Source organism: Xiphias gladius, chromosome 4, assembly GCF_016859285.1.
Source record: "Xiphias gladius isolate SHS-SW01 ecotype Sanya breed wild chromosome 4, ASM1685928v1, whole genome shotgun sequence".
In the NCBI taxonomy this organism is placed as follows: domain Eukaryota; kingdom Metazoa; phylum Chordata; class Actinopteri; order Istiophoriformes; family Xiphiidae; genus Xiphias; species Xiphias gladius.
In genome coordinates this window covers 12,589,137-12,608,051 of record NC_053403.1, presented here as the reverse complement: position 1 = coordinate 12,608,051, position 18,915 = coordinate 12,589,137, and the positions used below count along the sequence as shown (strand labels likewise).

The window sequence follows — 18,915 nt, the reverse complement described above, 5'->3', positions numbered from 1 at the left end:
CCTTTTTTGCTCGATTTTCAGTTAGACAGTATGTGCTTCTGACTGATAGATAACTTTAAAAAATGATGGTTGAAATAATTTCAAGCCTCTGTTTTGTTGCGACTACGTTACAGTAGATCTTGCTCTTCCCGTATCTTCTGGGATGTACTGTATGATAATGTGATAATGGTAAGTTTAGTCACATAAATTCTTGTAACTTTTATGATACTGTAGAGATCTACTGCTGTAGAATTACCCACAGTTGCTCCAAAGAATGTAAAGAAACAAATTCAGACCAAATATGTAATTGCACCAGATTTAGACAGCTACTTCTTATCTGTATTAATAGTCCTTTCATTCAAGAAGATTCAAACCCATATTTTACTTGTACAAACTGTAATTTTATAATTGGGGGATCGAGATCATCGGTGGACCTTTTTAAACAGCAGCTTTCTCGACTATTGAAAAAGAAGTTTGGCTGATAGTTGTCACGATAAAACTCAAAAACAGTCTCTCGTAATTATATTAATTTAATGAATTCCAGTTCCCAAGTACTGTCTGTTTACTCCCTTTTCAGTGCAGAGATGTGAAGCCCAGCCTTTGTCCCGTCTGTTGCTAAGCTAACGGGGGCAAGCCCTAAGTGGGCTGTGGAACGCGTGGCATGGTGGCGCTTATCGCCTCTAGGCCCGCTGGTATGTTAAGAATGTGACCCGAAAGAGCGAACCGCAGGGACAGAGGGATAGAAAGAGAGAGAGAGAGAGAGACAGAGATGCTGCTCTCTAAAACAAGACTGGCCTAATAAACACGTAACCCCACCAGGGGGTAAATACCACCACTGCATGTCCTGCTCTTTTACAGCTGTGTTGATGCAATATACATGCTTTGAGGCGCTTGAAGTTCAGTTGTGAGTGAAGACATGTGGACGTATATTATAATGACATTTCTGGATTCCACTGGTCTGAATAGTCTCTTGGCTATGGTGGATCGTAAACGAACAAAATCCCTTCGGGGACTGAGAGACAAACCTCTGAATGATGTGTTGCTTGGTATTCAATGACTAACATCCCCTCCTCTCTTCTTCTCTTTCCGTCTATTCCAGTGTAAGACCTTGGAGTTGAAGCTGGAAGAGGAGCGAGTCTTCACTGAGTATGAGCAGGTGCCCAAGAAGAGGGCAAACTCTGTTCTCACCACAGCAACTCTGCCTGAAAACACAGAGCGCAACCGTTTCCGTGACGTCGTCCCTTATGAGGAGAATCGGGTCGAGCTCGTACCAAACAAGGAGAACAACACGGGCTACATTAATGCCTCGCATATAAAGGTGTGCTCCAGGGGTCAAACGTGTGAAACGTTCAAAAACTGTAAAAAAGGCATTTGGGGATCATTTATGTGATCAAGAACTTTTATGTAACTGATTTGATGCCCTTTCTGTGTTTACAGATGAGGGGTAGGAGCTCTTTTTGCATACGGTATATCGTCCTTCGAAAAACGTCTACATCAGACATACGATGTTCACTATGTGAACATGGCATCCTGAATTTGAAATCACACTTAATTATCTGTCAGTTTTAAGTGGGAATGTATATAGAGGAGATTAATGAGATAGACTGGCAGTAAAGTCAAATTTAGAGATAAAGTAGTGGTGTATAAGGTTCAAGTTAATGTGTATGGCTCTTAAAGGGCTTTGCAACCAGTGCATCATACAGCATAAATTAAAACAAAGGGGATAAACTCGATACATTCAGGTCTCTGCTAGTCTTTGTTGTGGTCATTTCGAAGCAGGGAATGGCTCGGAGGAAAGGATGAAAGGCAGCTATTGAAGGCTGTTTGGGCCTTTAAGCTCAAAGAGCTCGTGGAATTCCCAAAGAATGTGTTCCAAACTCCAAACCCTCTTAAGTCAACCTGAGCTGTTCTCACTAGCCCTCTATTCATGCTTAGTTGCAAACTGTGTGTTTGCGCACAAGCTTGTGTGTATGCATGAGTTTGCATTTCGTGTACGCCTAATTGCGGCCCGGTGCGAGAGTGCGATCACCACGCCGAATCGCTGCCTATCACGGTGTAACCCTCTTACTTCCCCCGTCATTTAAGGTAGCTGCCGCAGAACAAAAGGCCTTGTTTATTCCCCATCCATCTCCTAATACTGTGTTTACAGTCACGAGGTAGCCCGAGGAATCAGCCTGGACATGCTCATTATGTAATGGCACCATGAGTTCTCTGTGGTTGGACTGTATCGAAGATGGGAAGTGTTTCAGTGCTGTGTGTGGCCTTTGATTATTAATGAGGGGAAAGCAAAAGAAAGTTAGAGGAGAGGAGTTGATAGTTTTATTAATGAGAGAAAACGGGTCCCACCGTGGACAAAAATAAGTATTCTGCCCTCCAGTGGTGGATGAGATTTTTGTCAATGTCCTAAATGAGCTGTAAACGTAATATTTTAAAAATATATTCATTCTTTTTTTTGGCTAAAACATTGCTTTTTTGTTTGTATTTGGCTTAGATTTAGTTTTTAGTGAGTGACTTTTTTTACAGGCCTAATCTTGTTTGCACTGCAGTCACTATAATCTGCATGTGCACTAATTGAATGTTTATGTATGTGTGTGTGTGTGTGTGTGTGTGTGTGTCTGTGTGTGTGTTTTCCCAGGTGATGATCAGAGGGGAGGAGTGGCACTACATTGCCACCCAGGGCCCGCTAGCCAACACCTGTGCCGACTTCTGGCAGATGGTCTGGGAGCAGGGGGTCAACGTCATCGCCATGGTTACTGCAGAGGAGGTACACACACACATATGCAAACACATGGCACACGCAGATGTGGATATTTTTCAGCGGCCCACAGCTGCCGTTTGTCTGCGTGCGCGAAATACGCTGACAGTGAGAGCGTGCGTGCCGCCGCGTCTTTGTGTCTGCGTGTACCATAAACGTCATCGTGTACATCTATTTTCCCCCATACCCTTCTTCTCTATTTTACTCCCATCCAACCACCTATCAATCCTCATCCTCCGCTATTTTCATCCAGGAGGGTGGTCGGTCCAAGAGTCACCGCTACTGGCCTAAACTGGGCTCCAAGCACAACTCGGCCACTCACGGCAAGTTCAAGGTGACCACCAAATTCCGCACCGACTCAGGCTGCTACGCCACCACGGGGTTAAAGGTCAAACACCTGCTGTCTGGCCAGGAGAGGACGGTCTGGCACCTGCAGTACACCGACTGGCCTGAGCAGGGCTGTCCTGAATATGTCGTGGGATTCCTCTGTGAGTGGGACTGTGTCATTATCGTCATCATCAGTTTGTTTCAAGACATAACAAGAAGCGACGAAACAATCGCTGTACCTTCATCAATTAATATCTTATTACAGGAATGGTTTGACATTCTTTGAAATACGCTTATTCACTGTCTGGCAGAGTTACAGAAGAAGATCAGGTCACCAATTAACAAGTTTTCTTTCAGTTGTTTAATCCATACAAAAACTCTCGGCCAAATAAGCAAATAAGTGCAATATACATTCCTTTTATAGAAGCCACACACTCTAAAAAGGTGTTACTACACAACAAGTGTTAACATTAGTTAACCACATTCAACAAATTCTGTCTTCAGCCTGGCAGACACATTGCCCACATCTCACCTTTGTCTCATCCTTCTCTCCTGAAGCCTACCTAGAGGAGATCCAGTCTGTAAGGAGACACACTAACTCCATGCTGGACACCTCAAAGAGCCTCAATCCTCCTGTGGTGGTGCACTGTAGCGCCGGGGTGGGTCGTACCGGCGTGGTCATCCTCACTGAGCTCATGATCAGCTGCCTGGAGCACAATGAGGTCGGTGGACAGGGGACCTGCAGTCAGGGCTGCAAATTCTAGAGTCCGTTCGGGCTGTAGTTAAATTTAAGTCAACGTGAGATCATTTTTGGGATCACAGTTTTTTTTTTTTTGACAGTGTATAATTATCACAGGAATAAAAGAATTCAAACAAAGTTTACTATCTTTGATTTAAACGAGAAAGATTTCTAAACTAAGCATGCATTTTTATATTTCAGTGTATATATTCTCAGATAAGTATAAGCTTTATGCTCTCTTGACATGTAAGTGTTTTGTTGCACTTCAGTTCTCTTTGTGACAGTATTTTCTCACACTGCATTCACAGTTTACTATGTTGAATGAAAAATATACAAGTAGGACTTTTATTTTGTAAATCAAGAGGTTGACCTTGGGAAGTCAGTTAATCAATTTATATGAGGATGCAGTTTAAGACCAGATTAGAATGGATGAATGAAGAATAGTGAAAGCAGAATTGTTTGAAAAGATATACGCCATTTAAAACACATTATAAACACGGTCTTACCCAAATATGCAGACCAGGTAAATCCAGGTATGATCCGGTTTTTGATGTTGCTTTGTGAATCGCATTTTCTAGCCAACACTCATACAGGTAGACTTGTAAATGCAGAGAGTAATGCACTTTTCTCCTTTTCTCTTTGTATTTCTCATTTTTCAATCCCTGTATTTTCTTTCTTTGTCTCTTCTTCTCTTCTTTTCAGCCAATGGAGGTTCCCACCATGTTGTCAGAGCTGAGGCAGCAGAGGATGCTGATGGTGCAGACCATCTCCCAGTACAAGTTTGTCTACCAGGTCCTCATCCAGTTCCTCAAGAATTCCCGCCTCATCTGAGCGCGGGCCCATTGCCTTTGACCTTACGTGACGTGGCAGAATAGCGGCAGGTGGCGACAATGGTACTTAATGTAAGCATGAGGACTCGTACGGCAGATATAACCGATAGCATCAGTTGCAGATGCAGATGCAGATGTGGTTAGAAGCAACTCCTCTTTCATGTTGAGGTTTCTATGTGGCAGTTTATTGTTATGGAAAAAATTGTGCGTGTACAAACTCAACTCATGGGAGGAAAGGATTCGTGTAGGGCTGTTTCGAAAACTGATGACCATTTCTTCTACTCAGTGTGTTCGGATTTCCCCTGGTCCCCTGGGATTTAATCTTGGACCTGATCTTTCTCTGTGGAGCATGCATGTCTGTGCCTTTTCTCCATGCAGGTCAGGTGAATAAGCCGCTTATCTTTCCTGCAGGCGTGAATGTGTCTGTCTGGCTATGTGCCCTGTGTGCTCTTGAGATTTCTTTAGAAATATCTTGAGAAATCAACTCTCAGTTAGTTTGGGTAGACGGCCCGCCTGTTACTTTTCTCATTCATTATCTAGCCATTATTAGAAATGGCAGTATGCTGCATGAACAGTAGGTGGCAGCAGTATTATTACTAAACTCTATACTCTGAAAGAGTTTGCCAAACAAAAATATACTTTAAATCACTGTTCTAAAATGTTCCTTTATTTTTAACAGAGTATTAATTAATACAGCAAATATTTACTTTGTACCATTGTAACAAATGGTTTATTTATTTCTGTCAAGATTGAGGTCACCTTAGCCATTGAACAGAGCATTGACAAGCATGTTGATCTTTTGAACTTGTCTTAATTTTTACTATATTTTTTGGAAAGCCTTCCTCGTCAAGGTCATAAGGATTTCTCCCACTTTCCATTGAAGTTTCCTCAATTTAATCATTTCTCTTAAGATCCCGCTTTCACATGCAAACACACGCACACACAAAGTACATTTCAACAATTATTTGTTTTCTTGAATCACAGCTCCTTATGCTCCAATGTGTCTTGTCACATTTTTTTTTTACCTAAAGCATTTTAAAACTCTATCCAGTGAATTGGACATCATTTATAAATAGAATTTCACTGTTTGCATATGCACTCAAGAGAACTGTGCCCTTATGTGCAGCAGATACTGATGTCATTATGCCTTCATGAAACATGAAACAAGTAGCTGCCTGGCTGATCCTTGTTGTAGTGTTCTGGATGGGTTTGGTAAACTAAGTACACTCTTTTTTTTTTTTTTATCTCCAAAGATTAAATCTTAAAATCAGTACTTTATGGTTTGTCTTTTGATACAAGAACAACATTAACATTTCAAATCATTTACCTAACTCTCAGGTAAAGATGTGGCAGGAGAAAGCTGATGCCTTGGTTTATTTTTGAAGGAAAATAGTTTAGTGACCCTACTGTCTTTGCCAAAAAAGGCATCTGTTTCTACTAATCTGATCCAAACCCAGTAATTACTGTGTTGCCAAGTATCTGAATCCTGTTTATAAAATCACCTCCTGAAGAATTTCCTTTTTACATGTTACATTAAATATACTTTTTTATTTTTCTGAATTGTAATGCAAAGCCAGCCGTGTCCAAGATAACTTTGTACATAATGGGCATGTGAGAAAAAAGATTTCTACAAATGTTTTATAGTTTTTTTTTTTGACTTGGTACCCTAAAAATACTGCAACATAATAAACTATGCATGCATTTTTATATTTCAGTGTATATATTCTCAGATAAGTATAAGCTTTATGCTCTCTTGACATGTAAGTGTTTTGTTGCACTTCAGTTCTCTTTGTGACAGTATTTTCTCACACTGCATTCCACTGTTTGTTAATATTTAATTTTTCCCCTAAGTTTTCTTTTTTTGGCAAAACTCCCAAATACCTTTCAAAGTATGTGTACATATGTTTTGTATATGCGTTTTCAGTGCATCAAGTCCTTTGTTTTTCTCTCCCCAGACATGTATGAAGCTGTCGTACTTGCTTATTATGCAATAAAGCCTTATTTTCTTTAAGAGTGTGGCCACACATTCATTTATTTTGAAATTTTTTAATCATTTTCTATAATCTAGTGTGTGTTGGAGAGGGTTTCTCTGGCAGTACTGGAGATATTAATTAGCACAGAGCAGTCACAGAAGGTGTTAATGCAAACACAGTCCTCCATCTCAGCCCTCCATTGTGGCTTGGCCACATTCTGCAGCTTTAATAGGCCCCGTGTGGTGAGGCAGCTGTCCTGACTGGCTGACAGGCATTTTGTTGCAGCGACCGCCCTTACACATAAACGTAAACAACTCGACTCTGATGGATGACAGGGTCCGGCAGATGTGTCAGTCACAAGCCAAAACAAATATGAAACACCTTATGATCAACATGAGAGTAAAAAGGAAATTTAACAAAGTTAGCTTTTCACTCTGGCATAACAACTTAACAAGATACAAAAGTATTTTGCACACAACTAAAGTAGCTGTGTACATACCACTAACATTAAAATTAAACTTCCAAAAATCCATAAATAAAACTTTCCATAAAAACACGAATACTCTCTATCTTTGCCCCAATACAAAGAAGAAGAGAACGTGCCTAGAGTTCTGTAAAGCACCTGATCAAAGGAGTGCATGCAGTCCACAGGGATCAGCTACGTTGCGTCATTTTCTCTCCTTTCTCTTCATTTCTGTGCCATCTCTTCGCGCAACTCTGTCAAGTAGTGGTGATCTTTCCCGTGAGCCACCTCCATTATGGCCATTGCCTGTTGGCACACAAAAATAACTTTACACTTCATAGAATGGAAACGTGTACATTATTTCTAGGTTAGGTTCGGTATCGAACTGCACTACTTTTCTGGTACCAGCTGAAGTGTGTCTGTCACACTAAGTATCGAAAACTATTCCCGATTCCTTGATTAGATAGTTTCTTATTTAAATTTCAGGCCGAATTTTATTTAGTTAATGTACTTGAATGGCTGATTTTACATTTAAGAAAGCAGCTTCTTTTGCTAAGTTAAAACATAACTTTTGTTGATAAATATCTTTATAATTCTCTGAGTACGGTACTGGAAAAAGTTTTGGTTATCAGTTACCAAAACTCAGGTATTGTACTCGCACCAGTATCACAGTAAAACTTCAAATGATACCCAGGCCTAATGATTATTGTTCTTGATTTTTCCAGCGCAGTATTTGCTGTTGTTAACTTCATTAAGAGTCACCCGTAGCGACTGTATGTGGTATGAGAGTCGGATATAAAATGTCAGAACGGCACATTACCTTCTTGAGAGCGCCAATGCCCATTGAGCGCCTCTCCATCCCCATGTACAGTCTGCCCAACTTCAGGTACATGGAGGAAACATTCAAGGAGTAGGGAGGATACAGCTGACTGCGTTGGACAGAGATCATGTGTAGTTATTTTACTCAAATGCAAATAATTGATCTCAAAAGTATTATGTGATGATATAAAAAACGTCTTTGCAAGGAATCTTATTGCACCGATATGAGAAGACAGCCCAAACCCCTTCATTTCTCTACTAAAACTGCATTTTCTTCCTGCTGTTCACTGTAATCATAAGATATGTAGAAGATGAAACTCATTTTTTAGATATTGTACAGCTGGTACAAAATCCTGAATCAACTTTGTAACTTTTCAAAATGACACAATTTCTTGGGGCAGGGGAGTGAAGAGTACTAGAATGTCCTACTTAAGTAAAATTACTTGAGTAGAAAATGGCTTAACAGTGCTCCGGTAATTTAATATTGCACTTCTGTGAAACTGATGGACTCGCAAGAGACAGATAAAAAAAGAAATAAAATTGAATCAGCTGAGGCTGAGCTATCCTGACTATTAGTTCTTATTATGGGTCAAACTTTATTCTCTGTAATTATTACCTTTCCTGAGTGAAATGAGAAGATAATTTAATCAAAAATGGACTTAAATGAAATAATTGCCCTATTTAGAAAAAACTATGCAGGTACATGAAAAGTCCACTCATTTGACCTGCAGGTTATCATGCAAGTTAGAACGAGTGTAGAAAGATGTGTGTTTTTGAGGGTTCACTGATTCTTAGTACTTGTAAGGTTTAAGGATCTTCTCGCCGTATCTGATAGCTCCGTCCACATCTTGCATGTAAAGACAAACCCCCATGGCCTGGTACATCACGTGGAGCATGTAGACATTGGAGTCATCAAAGACGGCTCCCATCTTCTCCAGGCTCTGCTCACACATCTCCAGCAACTCACTAGGGGGTGCCACGGAGTCAAGGCTGCATCAACACATGCTGAGGCTGAACTGAAACATCAAAGGGCCTCTGATCATACAATCGGATGTTTTAGAGTCTGGGGTACCACTCTGATGAAGATTAAAGTCTGCAATGAGTAAGTCAGTGAGTGAATCACAATTGTAATGCAGTTATTTAGAAAATGTTTACCAGTCACTACTGTCATTACTCAAATTACATTCCAAATCATTCAATTAGTTTAAAACTCTGCGTCTAAGCAGGGGAAAATGAAGTTCAACTGTTGAGCTATTAGGCTCATAAACACTGAACAGCTGTGCACATTTTTATACTTGATATTTACCGCAGGTATTCTCGATAAAAAAATTAAAGCGCAGGAAATAACACGAGACAGCGTTATTTAATGAAATCAAAAGGATATTTTTTGTGTGTTTGAGGGCTCGGAACTCTCTGATGGTTTTCCTGGCGTAGCGCACCATGTTGCTGATGACCTCCGGCTCGATGGGGTCACTCCGCTTACGTATTTTCAACCTTGCCTGGTCCTGTAGTTGAAGACAGAGCTTGAGCATGATAGTCAACAGACCCAACTTGTGGGATAAAAAGCATCTCTCACTAAGGGCCCACAAGTGCTGGTCATTGCTTGTGTTTGTTAAACAAAATATAGTATATCATAATATTTAGTCTTTTTTAACTCAGAAATTTAGTTGACTGGGTCTTACTTTGGACTTGTTTTTACATTCCTGGCAGTCACAGGTGAAGTAATAGGACTCTCTTAGCCTGTTGTTGCGGTCATCTGTTGGATAAAGGAGGTCTATGTAGCTGATGAGCACCTAGAGGTGGAAGTAACACATGAAAACACAGCACATGAGAATCCCAAATAATGATCACTCTCAATTCCTGACATATTTCCTCTTGTTTGAAAGTCTCAACTCGCTGCCAGATCGCTCTTAAACTGCAGGTTAAAAGGTCAGGTCTAGAAATAACCCCACCAGCTTATTCACCAAAATTTGTTATGTGGTATGGTTTACATTAATTTTCTTTTAAGTCTTTTAAATTAATAGTTCTATATTTTCGGAAATACACTACACGAGTTTGATTGGACTCCAGGATGTCTCTCGTCCCAGCCAAGAAATAGTCCTGCACATAACTCCCATAAAACCCCAGATTGTTGTTTTTACACTTCGGATTTTATACGGATTAAACAAGGAATTTATAACGTGCTAATTAGTGAGCTTTAAAAGTGCTGGTAGGCTGATTTTTTTAAAACCCTTGAACAGAGCCCGGCTGGCTGTTTTTCCCTGTTTTTCTAGTCTTTATGCTAAACTAAGCTAAGCTAATGGTCTCCCACCAGTATTTTCGTATTTAACTAACATATATTGTTAATTGTCTCATCTAACTCTGGCAAGTAAGCAAATAACTGTATTTCCCAAAAATATTGACCAAATTTAAAAAAAACAATGCTCTGTGTCATTTACCATGAAACATTTACTTTTCTTTGGAAGTAATTCAGTGGATCTTCTTGCTATGGTCTGGGTGGATGCTGATGCAACAAATCAAGCTGATTCGAGCTCACAGACAGACAGACAGACAGTAATATAATCAGCAAATATTTCACACACTCTGCCCTCTCGTAAGAAGCACGGCGCCCTCCAAAGACAAAAAAAAAACAAACAGAACAGGACCCAACCCCCTCTAATGGCAGCTGTCCCCTTTCCTCACTTCATCTCCAGGCTTCATGTCCTGCACAGCCCGAACCTCGGCTGATGTCCCGTTATATGTGACTATGACGCTGGGAAGACAGCTATGGTTTATCAGTGCCACACTGTGAGGAGAGACAGACAGATTCCAAGAGAAAGAAAGAGATTAGAATAAAAAATACCTCTCTCTACTTTCCCTTTCTTACAATGGATGAGGTAGGAGCAGTGAGACTTATTATTGCTCAGAGCAATGACATAGCAGTAATATAACCCCTTTATTTTTAAGTGGTGTAAGCACTCGGCTACAACTGTGCCTACAAAGTGGTTTTGAGTTTCCCTGAAACATGTTAGCGACCTTGCAATTACCTGGGTGTCAGGCTGAAAATAGCTCGACAAGGAGCTGAGAGGGCAAATTCACTTTCGCACAGCCGATTTTACAACGTAGCGGCTGTGGCTGAGGCAATTTTATTACCAAAACACCAACTGGAGAAGCCTGTTAGCCCCTTCTGGATATCTGTTACTTGCTCCAAGTTGCTTTGAATACTGACTTTTAAATTATACACAATACTCTTAGTTAACATCTACAAACAGACTTCCGCATGGTGTCCATACGGCAGGTATATGACCAAAAACACACGAAAAAAAAATCTCCAAAACATGTACGTTGCATTATGGCTATTAACGACAACTGCAATGTTTAAACAAACTAAATCAGCAAAAGTTATTTACAGATTAAATATAAAGCTCATCTGTATTGACACAGATACTGTGTACCAAGCTACTAAATCTCACAAAACCATGAAATGAATCTGAAGTCCGCTAAAAGAAAAAAGAAAACAGAGGCTGTGCAAGGAGGGGAGGACATAGTGTGTGATATTCTGTACGTTTGTTGAAACAGTACTGAATGAAAATGTGATCACATGTATGCATGGGAGTTTTCCCTCTTACTCTGGGTAGACTGCAGTACCCATGTGCGATAGTTCATCATCCTCTATAGTGAAACCATTACAGGAAACCTGTTTTATAAAGGACACAGAGCAGAAAAAGAAACAATGCTTATAAAGATGAATTATTCTTTGCCTTTTTTACATTGAATTATAGGCGTCTTCTTTCTTCTTTAACCCCAGTGGATGATGGGATATCACTGACAAGCAACATTTTTAGTATTACACAATCTATGGTTGCTCAACAACTGTCTGACAGGACATACTGCAGGTACTGCTGTAGTAGGAACAACTGCAATAGTAAGAATCTACAGGTATTATCTGCGGTCATTTACTCTATGTGTTTGTGTGTGTATCTGTGTATCTGTGTGTGTGTGTGTGTGTGTGTGTGTGTGGTACCTGGGAGAACAGCGTCAGCAGCTCTTTGTGGTCAGGCAACTCCAAATGTTTAGAGTAAAAACGATGCAGTCCGGCAATGTGTCCCTCGTTCATCTCTCTTTTCTCATTATCTACGTCCTCCACGTCTGTTACAAGGAGAGGGACATACATTTTTATTTGACAGCATTGGTTTGATACAATCATTTATAGTATTTTCCAACCTATATTTTCCCAGTGTAACATGCATGCTCTATAGCAGCATTTCTTTTAAACTATGATTTCCTTCAAAATAAAACCACGTGAACACCACTTTTTCCCAGGCTGAATTTGTGAGACAGTGAGACAGCGACAGAGTAGAAGATACTATCCTAACGGGGATACATTCTGTATGCCCAAATGAAACTCTAGTTTGTTGGACCCGTGACCAGTCTAGTGACTCGCATTGTCTCGCTGCAATTTAAGGCCAACTTTTGGTAAAACTCACACAGTTTGTCTTTAAATCTGTCTGAATTATCATTTTGCCCTGTCAGTCTCCTTACACTGTGTGTGTGGCCATAGTGACTGGATGTCCAAGTTACATCAAATTGCTAATACAGTGTGAACCTGATTTACATCTGGATTTGAGGCTTCATGAACAATATGAGCAACATCCTGACAGACGGCCGATCAAATTCACTTCCTCAGATAGTCGTTGCTCTAACAACTGTAAATAGACAGGGATAAACAGCTCTCCCTCCTTCATCAGTCTTGGTATGTCAAGGCAGGCACACACTGTCACCATGTCATCCGTACATACTATTATCTGCCAGAGTGCGTGTGTGTGCATTTCTTGTCCCTAACCTGTAACACTAGAGTCAGTTTATCCTCGCACATCAGACTCAGCGTCTCAAAGGAAAGCTGAACTTTTCCTTCAAGACACAGAGACACACAAGATTAAAGTCGCACACAAACATTTGCACACTGACGACAATGTGTGTCGCCGTGCTTTTCTCCTCACCATGAGTTGCGAGACACCGTGTTGGGTTTCAATTCATAAGAGGATTTACATAAGATCAGCAAATTACATGAACAGAAAGCTGTGCAGGGAAAATTACTGATGTTCTATTACTAAAGGAAATGGGAAGAGCCATGACGACCATTAGCATATGTGGCAGAAAAAGGAAAAAAAAAAAAAGGTTCTACAATGTTTTTTGCATTAGGACTGTTAATATGTGTAGGTAAGCTTTTTCCTGTCTAACAGTGGTTTCTAATATTAAAAGAGTACCCCATCAATTTAGCACCACTAAAGATGTTGTTTTTAAGGCCACATGCACTAAGTACTGTATATATTTATACCTGCAATATTTTTTAAAATCAGGGATAATAAGTTAATATTCTTTTTTAGAATTTTGAACTGAGCCTCAAGTATGAATTCTCTCAATATGATTTCCTTTATCCAACACCATTTGACTTACAGACACATATGTAGTCAGCACTGTGTGTTAATCGAAAGTGCTCCTGCTTCCCATTCAAGCTGTTACACTTGTTATGTTGCGTAAGGGCCATTCCAGCCCCATCTATAGGATATATATAGATGTGGACATGGCTGTATCTGTCACTCTAATCTTAATGGGCTGTGCTTTTTGAAGAGGGACATCTGGGGGCACTTAGGACTGAAGAGCAGAGACTCAAAGTCTATGAACCCAGTGCTCACTCTATCCTGAATTTGCACAGATACCTTTTGGGGCTGTTTTATAAGGGCCCGCCCCCCAAAAGAGAAATCAAAGAACAGTCACAAAAATTAACATGCATGCTTTCCTGTGTGTTTATTAAGCAAATACTCACGCGATTGCATCTCTCCTATTAGCAAGATCTTCTCAGACACACATCTTTCTTTCTGCGTTTTCTGTGGAAAATGGCGGACGTGACCACAGTGAACTACAGTACGGTATTTGCCAGACAACTCTCATACAGGACATTGTGTGTTTTATTGACTCTTCAACCTTCTTGGCGAGGATCCGGGCCACCAGGCGGGACACCTCTGACGGGCACCAGTTCTCCCCAAATGCAGTCATTGCCGAGCACTCCAGCTTGTGCATGGCCCAGTCCCCTCTCTACACACAAACGTTGATAACATTATAACGGCATACAAAAAAGCAACCGGTTTAAATCCCACCCACCACAACCAAGGACCTAACAGTTGGCATGTGTATACGGCCCCTGAGCTACACTACCAGCTATAGCCTTAAGTAGCATGGTGCAATGTGACTCCACACCGTCTTAATTTAATGTAAACCCCAAACATTTACCCCTCCAATATGCAAATGTACCCATTCCTTTACTGCTCTGTCCCCCCCTCTGGTTTAATTCATTTAAATCAAGTTAGGGCAAGTTAATTTATATACAGAAGCTCCTTATCCCACATGTGCACTAACATTGACCTGCCTATGGGCTATTTGGAGTCCTCAGTTGAGTTGAACGCAGTGTTTTGGACTGGGGAAGGAAACTAGCAAGTCTGCCCAAGGACCTTCTTGCTTTAGGGCTAGAGGGCTCACCTGCACCAGTGGTCCACCCACAGTCCCCCATTCCAGATAATTTTCAATATCAATCAACACAAATTTACTTAAAAATTACACCATAGTATAAGGGAACTAGACTAAAAGTATACAGACCTGTAATGCTCAGTACATTATTGTTGGACAGAGGAAGAACTCCTTGATGGATGGATCACCTTTGCTATTATTATATCTTTAGCACTGGTGGGGCCAAAAATGCAAGTTTTGGCTTGAGGTTATCACCCCAGGGAAGGACATGTTGTTGCCTTAAACACAAGGGTTCTTGCTCTCTACCGTGGCCATTTTAGGACAGATTGAGCGTTTCAGGCTCAGCTCTACATTGTCAGACTCAGACCAATGACATAACAGCAGCTGTTGTAAAGGAAATACAATGTAGCAGTTTTGAACACTGAGCTTCAATTTACACAGGGTACGTTTTTTTTTAAAATACTGAGTCACTGTCCTTTGAGCATCCGCACATGAATCATTACATTGCAGGAGTCACTCTGTCGCTCGCCTCAGTCTTTCCTACCTGGCATTTCACATTGCAGTAGAAGGCTTTCCTGCACTTCCCACATCTTGCCAATCCCTCTTTCCTATGAGCGACAAAAAACAGCATCAATTATCCTTTGGAATGCAAGTAGCATATCAAAGAAGTTACCGAAAGAGCTTCACACATCACACAGGAAACAAGTCAAACATCAGACATCAGATCCCATCAGTCCTCAATCTTGTGAATGTATCTGTACATGTGCATCTGGCCATAAGTTAGTATCTGGTTGCATCAGTGTGTCAGTGTGTAAGTGTGTGTATGGACATTTAAACATCCTGCTCTGAGAAAAGAAGCAACAGTTGCTGGTGGCCTGTCATAGCCGATAGTGATGAAGGGCTTTAAAACATTCGGTGGTATTAATAGAACTGACCTTATGATGGACCAGCTGGCTCTCTACCACACTGAAAAATGAAAGCACTCCAAAAGTCCACCAAAATAGTTTTGAGACACTTGCACCCATTGTCCAAATAAAATGCCGGTGGTTGGGATAAGTGGTGGGAAAACATGACAAGCCAATGCTGGGAAAACACTACCTGATGTGAAGTCCAGCTGTAACTCCTATTTTTAATAGAACAATTCATTTAAGATCTTGATGAGTCGACACTGGTCTTTGTAACGTAGGGCACACGTTATTTTAGGGTGCAAAATTACTGCCTTCTGGTCAAATGTCTGGTTAAAGCAAGCTGTATCAAATATGTCTGATTTTCATCCCTCTCAACATATCTAAAAGTGATGAAACAAGCTTTGATTGTACCAGGGGAGGAATGCTGTCTCAACAGGTGGTGTTTTCGGACTCACAGCTAAATGAATGAATCTCCAAATGTCTCCTGAATTCAGGTTTGTACTGGAAATTTGTACAGGTCTCTGAGACTCTGGACATATTCATTCAGCAACTTTTCAAATTAGTTTACAGGGAGCATCATTACAGCACTTACTCACAAGCAATACACCTCTGTCAGTACTTCAGTATCATTTAAGGAGTCAAAGAGGACAAATGATCGTAGCTTCAGATTAAATCATCCACAATGAACCTCACAGAACCCCCCCCCAAAAAAACAAAAAACAAACCCCAAAAAATACAGTTTTCACACCACTCTGAGCTAACAACTAATTTCTCAATGTTAAACATGAGAAATCCTAACAAAGTGCAACAAAACTGCCACTGCAAGAGTGAGTACTGAGTACTGCGATGTAACTTTTACAGCACAGTACTCTCAATACAGAGAAAGATGTGTGTACAGAGTGCAACCAGATGCGGATGCAGCACAAAGAAAATTATTAGACATTAGATTATATTAGATGAGATGTAACTTTGTAACATTGTCATTACACACAGTAGGTTCTAGTACAACAAAAAGCAGTTTAGAGTCTAACCAGAGAGTGCAAACAGTAGCAAAAGTGCATATAAATATGCATATATGAAGATAAAGAAATGTAAAGAATAAACAATAGACCGATGGAGTGGTGCTAGTAATAAGGAACATTACTGACTGTTATTATTATAACTGTAACATCTGCACAATGAGGGAAGAATGACTCGCTAGATGGTGAGGAATGCATGTAAAATGCAGAAAACCTGATTTATAATAAAATTATAGGTGGTGCTGTGTGGGAAGTTTTATATGCACCTGTGTTTATGATTACCTTTTTAAATGATCATTTAAATATTATAAATAAAATGGCATGGCCCCTTCGTCAATGCCAACTACAGCTAGAGTTGAAAAAGTAAAAAAAAAATAATAATACTAAAATTATGTAATCATGCTGCCATTCAGGTAACAAAATCTTTTTCTTATGGTCACTATTCCTATACGCACAGAGAGAGCACTTAGACCTGTGAAAGAAGATACATAGGAACCACCATTCGGAAAGATGAGCCACGCAACCGAAATAGATTTTATGTAGTGACATGTTTATGATAAAGATGCCTCCGCCGCATGTGCGTCCGGCCGTCGGGGCTCGTTACGACTCCATCACGAATGAACTGCGTGGTTAAACAGAGAATCCGCCTCGCAGCTAACCAGCGTCTTAACCGCGTGTTTGCAGGTCCACCGAGAAATAAATCACGTGTTGTGAGGTGTTGCGGGACGTGCCGCCGCGGGGCAGTCGTGCCACCATCACAAAGCTGCATCTGATACAAGCAGACGACGAGGCGGGATGGGGAATGACTTGGAGTTGCCACCGCACGCAGGGGATGCAACATAATCCCCGTCGTTACCTGGTGAAGCAGAACTCACAGTAGCAGCCCCGCTCTTTCACCGTGAGCACGTAAGAGTACGCCGGGCTGGAGAACAGGAGCTCTCCAACTTTGAAGCGTCTGTTGACGCGGAGACCTCGTCCCTTCCCCGGACTGTCGAACCTCTCGAGTCCCTCGATGCTGCCCGTCATTGTGCCTCCTCCGGGTTGCCTTCCCCTCTGAATGACTCTTCACTCAGAGGGAGAGAACTGGGATGCGCCCCCCCCCCCCCCAGCTCCATGTGTTGGGGCGTTACCCTCCCCCAATAACAGTTAATAGTGGCACCCAAAGGCACAGAATGCGCCCAGCTGCCATTTTTATACCATCCAAGAAAACTATATAAAACTTTTTTTCTGACAGGCAAAGTCTGTTTTGTTAAAGCACACAGTAGCTGGTTTAGGGAGCCCTAAGAGACTGAATCCCCCCACCCACTAAAATGCTGTTTCTATTTCCCCTCAGTAACCAAGGAAAGTCAGGACTCCCTCATTATCCGAAACAGCTTCCATTATCATTTTAATCGATATATTTAATGATGATCCTTGTCGCATGATCTTCTTTTGTTGCCTTCCCCAAGTTGAGTTTCCTCAAGTGAACGAAACAGCGCCTCTAGCGGCGAGTCTCTGTGGTCAACAGTGATGTTGTGCTCAAAACAGTTCGAGCAAAACCTGTTGTGAAGTGAAGTTGATATAAAACAAACAAACAAAAAACTCGCGAGTGAACTGTGAAGTCATACTCTGGTCTCATTAGAGACAACAGAAAGTTAACACAATGTAAATGAAAAAAAAGGGAAGAGTTAGCTTGTTCGCCAGTTTTGCTAATGATAAGAAATGATATTAGCTGGTTTACATGTTGTTGTTTTTCTTAGACCAGTTAGCTAGCAGCTAGTTAGCAGCGATGGACACAGGAGAGGAGGAGTTCTGTCAACAATCACAGCAACAAGTGCAGTGGGACTGTGTGACATGGATATTCACCCACTCATCTCCGTGAAAGGGTGGGCTTTTCTGCGTCAGATAACGTGAGTCAGATGCATCCACACTTTCCCGTCGTTTCTGCCCCTCTGCCTCTTTGCTCGCTGTTTTTTCTCGTGGTTTTAACCCCTGTCTCTTTGACACTGTGTGTATCCAGCTGCTGCTGCATTGTTGTTGTTGTTGTTGATGTTATGGAGTCCTCAGTTTTGCATTTATTTGTTGTTCAGTCGCCTGGTGATGGTCTGTGATGTGTGAATTAGGATGTGCAGAGGGTCTGCAAATTGCATGTGAACATTTTTTTTAAATCTTGTTTTGATTTTGAAAGAAGGGTGTGTAAGTCATGTATTTGATACATGCATTGACTGACTTTTTGACGCAAACATTTTTTAAGTCTCGGTGTTTTTTGTTTTTTTTTGTTCAGTCTTTTTAGTATTAAAAACTGATCTGTATCTGTACATATCTGTATGACAGTGAAAGCCTGTATATTTTTTATGCTATGAATACACATAAGAAACATGTGTAATCATGTGTACATGTGTATCTATGTTATGTGCCCTGTTTCCTTTTGAAGTGAACATACATCTGCTGTCTAAAAGTAAGACATTAAAGGTAGAGCAAGCAATTCTAATCCAATACATAGTGGCCCGGACCACAACCCACTAAACACTATTCCAGCCAATCAGCAAAAGGGCGCGCTCATGCTCATGCATGGGACGAGGGAAAGAAGGAGAAGGGGGAGATGGGGGGGGAGGGGGCA

The 18,915-nt window shown here is 41.0% G+C and overlaps 2 protein-coding genes across 8 annotated transcripts in view; one reads left to right on the top strand and one right to left on the bottom strand.

Annotated features, from left to right (window-relative positions):
• LOC120788718 (tyrosine-protein phosphatase non-receptor type 14-like) overlaps positions 1 to 6,364 on the top strand; it is a 39,850-nt gene extending 33,486 nt beyond the window's left edge. For 2 of the 5 annotated variants that reach the window (XM_040124722.1, XM_040124725.1), the window contains 5 exons: positions 1,079 to 1,297; positions 2,615 to 2,743; positions 2,988 to 3,222; positions 3,620 to 3,783; positions 4,503 to 4,631. In XM_040124722.1, the coding sequence (XP_039980656.1) occupies positions 1,079 to 1,297; positions 2,615 to 2,743; positions 2,988 to 3,222; positions 3,620 to 3,783; positions 4,503 to 4,631 (876 nt within the window). Of the gene's footprint in view, positions 1 to 1,078; positions 1,298 to 1,416; positions 2,570 to 2,614; positions 2,744 to 2,987; positions 3,223 to 3,619; positions 3,784 to 4,502 lie in introns of those variants that run through there. The other 3 variants (XM_040124723.1, XM_040124724.1, XM_040124728.1) reach the window with 3 other exon arrangements.
• A 374-nt stretch (positions 6,365 to 6,738) lies between these two features.
• Positions 6,739 to 18,273, bottom strand: smyd2b (SET and MYND domain containing 2b). Of its 3 annotated transcripts, XR_005707287.1 has the most exons (13): positions 17,173 to 17,401; positions 14,934 to 14,997; positions 13,850 to 13,960; positions 13,692 to 13,752; positions 11,889 to 12,013; positions 11,494 to 11,561; positions 10,568 to 10,670; positions 9,568 to 9,678; positions 9,270 to 9,390; positions 8,684 to 8,858; positions 7,887 to 7,995; positions 7,226 to 7,372; positions 6,739 to 6,984 (listed from the first exon to the last, which is right to left on the bottom strand). XR_005707287.1 is itself a non-coding variant. In XM_040124730.1 (12 exons), the coding sequence occupies exons 1-12, from the start codon at positions 18,167 to 18,169 to the stop codon at positions 7,292 to 7,294; spliced, it is 1,137 nt and encodes a 378-aa protein (XP_039980664.1). In that variant the 5' UTR covers positions 18,170 to 18,273; the 3' UTR covers positions 6,739 to 7,291. The 3 variants fall into 3 exon arrangements, 2 of the variants coding, with proteins under 2 accessions (XP_039980664.1, XP_039980663.1); XM_040124730.1 differs by lacking the exon at positions 17,173 to 17,401 and adding an exon at positions 18,162 to 18,273 and having other exon boundaries at positions 6,739 to 7,372; XM_040124729.1 differs by having other exon boundaries at positions 6,739 to 7,372.
• Between the last annotated feature and the right edge of the window lie 642 nt (positions 18,274 to 18,915).

Coding starts and splice junctions, on each gene's coding strand:
- smyd2b (XM_040124729.1), bottom strand. CDS start 17,342: ATGACGGGCAGCATCGAGGGACTCGAGAGGTTCGACAGTCCGGGGAAG. Junction 13,753..13,849: donor CCCGGATCCTCGCCAAGAAG/GTTGAAGAGTCA, acceptor CATTTTCCACAG/AAAACGCAGAAAGAAAGATG. Junction 9,679..10,567: donor ACATGAAGCCTGGAGATGAA/GTGAGGAAAGGG, acceptor TTCCACCTCTAG/GTGCTCATCAGCTACATAGA.